We start from the raw sequence: 2391 nt of genomic DNA, 5'->3' as shown, positions 1-2391 counted from the left end.
AAAACTTGAGTATCAAAGAAATAAAAAGTGTTCCTTCGTGTACATAGGCTTATCGCAACTGAAAAACTTAACCTAAGAAAGTTCACTAAAAGCAACTTAAATCAATCTATGAAACTGCCAATCAACGAAATCGGTGGATCAGCAATCAATCATAACTCATGATAGACTTAAAGTAACGTAAGTTCCAATACATTTGGCGGAAACTTTGGACGTTTAGACCAAACCCTCGGGGGTCAGACTTAGGTGCCTTTCTCTTGCTGCTCAATCAAGGGACAGCATCTCTGCACCGATCTTTTGTATTCACCTTTGGTGGTTTTGCCTTGCACATTTCGCACAACACCGTCTTGGCCAGGAAAAACCTTTGAAATTCTACCAATCTCCCACTTTCCCCTTGGGGCACTGTAATCCGCGAGAAGCACAACATCTCCTGTCTGCAGTTGGAACGTAGTCTCGCTCTTTTCATGAGAGTCGGGAGGTACTCGCGAATAAAACGCTTCCAGATGTGGTTAACTAGCATCTGAACGAACTCGTAACGCTTGCGAAGATTCCTTGTTTCTCGATAGGGACCTTGAGGCACTGAAGCTGTTGCTCTACCAAGGATAATATGATTTGCAGTCAGTGGCTGAGGATCATTAGGGTCGTTAGAAGGATATCCTAAAGGTCTACTGTTGATCAGGCATTCAACTTCTGCGAAGGCAGTTGACATCTCGTTCAATGAGAGAATGTGACCACTCACGGTTGCCTTTAAAGCATTTTTCGTCTGCTTTATAAGACTTTCATAAATTCCACCTTGGTGGGGACTCAGAGGAATGGTGAAAATCCAGCGGATTTCATGGAGAACAGCGAAGTCTTAAATTTCATTTTTGCCTTCCTGAACAAGCTTCTTAAGTTCCTTTTCTGTTCCGACGAAAGACTTGCCGTTATCAGATATAATTGTGTGAGGCCAACCATGGTGCGCTGCAAATCTTCTCAAGGCATGCATAAATGATTGAGTGGACAAATCTTCAACAATCTCCAGATGAATGGCGCGAACGGTGGCGCATGTAAACAGGGCTCCCCAGGCCTTTTTTGTTCTATTCCGTCCAAACTTGAGATAAAATGGGCCAAAAAGATCAACTCCAGTTACGGAAAATGGTGGCGAAAATGGTTTCAATCTCTCCGGGGGCAAGTCGGCCATCAAGGTATGGTGAGGTGGCTGGCGAAGCTTTCTGCCTGTGGTACAATCTCTGACTATGCCTTTCGCCAAGTTTCGTCCGCGCGTTATCCAAAACCTGCGACAACTTTCAGAGAGGGTTCGCTCAGGTCCTCCATGTGCAACTTGCGAAAGCGCCTCTCGCATGATCAGTTTGGATATCGGATGGCTAGCAGGTAGGAGAATCGGATGAATCTCTTCATATAACAGGGGTGCGTTTCTTAGCCTTCCTCATACTCTTATCACGCCCTCTTTGTAGAAGGGTGCTAAATCTTTGTAGCTTTCTTCCCGGCAGTTTCCGAGCTGTCTTTTTGCAGAAACAATCCAGTAACGCTGAGCTTGCTCTATTTCTTCGGGCACCAATGGTCCGTCACACGGCTCGGCACTAGATGCCTGTCTTCTAATTCGTTTTCTTACATTGGAAAGGAAACACATGCAGTAAGCGGTCACCCTTAGTAGCCGTTGCCAATTAGAGTACTCGATCGGGTTAGGCGAACTTCAGGGATGTCTTGAGTAGGCCATAACAAGTACGCAACTGCCCCATAAGCACTGATACTGGCATCTGCGAATACCTGCAATTCAGACGGGCCTGTTGTGATAGATGGCTTGAGACACCTTGGAAATTACACGTGCTTTAACCATTCGATGTCTGCGAAAAGTTTGATCCACATATTTTTCATTTCCGCAGGCAATGGGTCGTCCCAGTCAAACTTCTTCATTTTCCAGATTTCTTGAAGCGCAACTCTTGCTCTAATAGTAACTGCTGAAGCTAGACCAAGAGGATCATAAATTTGAGAGATCTTTGATAAGACTGTTCGCTTGGTGAACTTGCCGTTCAGTCGAAGATCTTTCACTGTAAAGTTCAAGGTATCTGTTGAAGGGTTCCAGCCAACTCCAAGGGTCTTGATATGCTTTCTCTCTCCATCTAAATTAACTTCTTTCACTTGTAAGTCTTGGTGATGATCGGATTGGGCGGTGCCTTCCTTGGTTTCAGTAAGAGGAGCTTCGATCACCTTTGTTCTCTTTAGCTGAAACGAGCAATACCATTCCTTTATTTGGAAACTTCCCTTTGCGAGAACTTGATCAAGGGCTGTCATGCGATTGACTGCCTCCTGGGGGGTCGAACAAGAGTGAATGAGGTCATCCATATAACGATCTCGGCGTAAGATTGTTGCTGCATCATGGGTACTCTTCCTCAT

General features: G+C 45.1%; 1 protein-coding gene and 1 pseudogene across 1 annotated transcript; both read right to left on the bottom strand.

The window, feature by feature from the left end:
• Positions 1–265: 265 nt before the first annotated feature.
• Positions 266–1401, bottom strand: LOC137981089 (uncharacterized; annotated as a pseudogene).
• Positions 1402–1815: 414 nt separating this feature from the next.
• LOC137981088 (uncharacterized) lies at positions 1816–2391 on the bottom strand. The gene has a single exon (XM_068828443.1). It carries the CDS (start codon positions 2389–2391, stop codon positions 1816–1818), a length of 576 nt encoding a protein of 191 aa, XP_068684544.1.

Source organism: Montipora foliosa, chromosome 12 (assembly GCF_036669935.1).
Source record: "Montipora foliosa isolate CH-2021 chromosome 12, ASM3666993v2, whole genome shotgun sequence".
In the NCBI taxonomy this organism is placed as follows: domain Eukaryota; kingdom Metazoa; phylum Cnidaria; class Anthozoa; order Scleractinia; family Acroporidae; genus Montipora; species Montipora foliosa.
This window is presented reverse-complemented; position numbering and strand designations above follow the sequence as displayed.

Excerpts from the sequence above, each read along its gene's own strand:
- LOC137981088 (XM_068828443.1), bottom strand. The coding sequence starts at position 2,391 with ATGAGGAAGAGTACCCATGATGCAGCAACAATCTTACGCCGAGATCGT.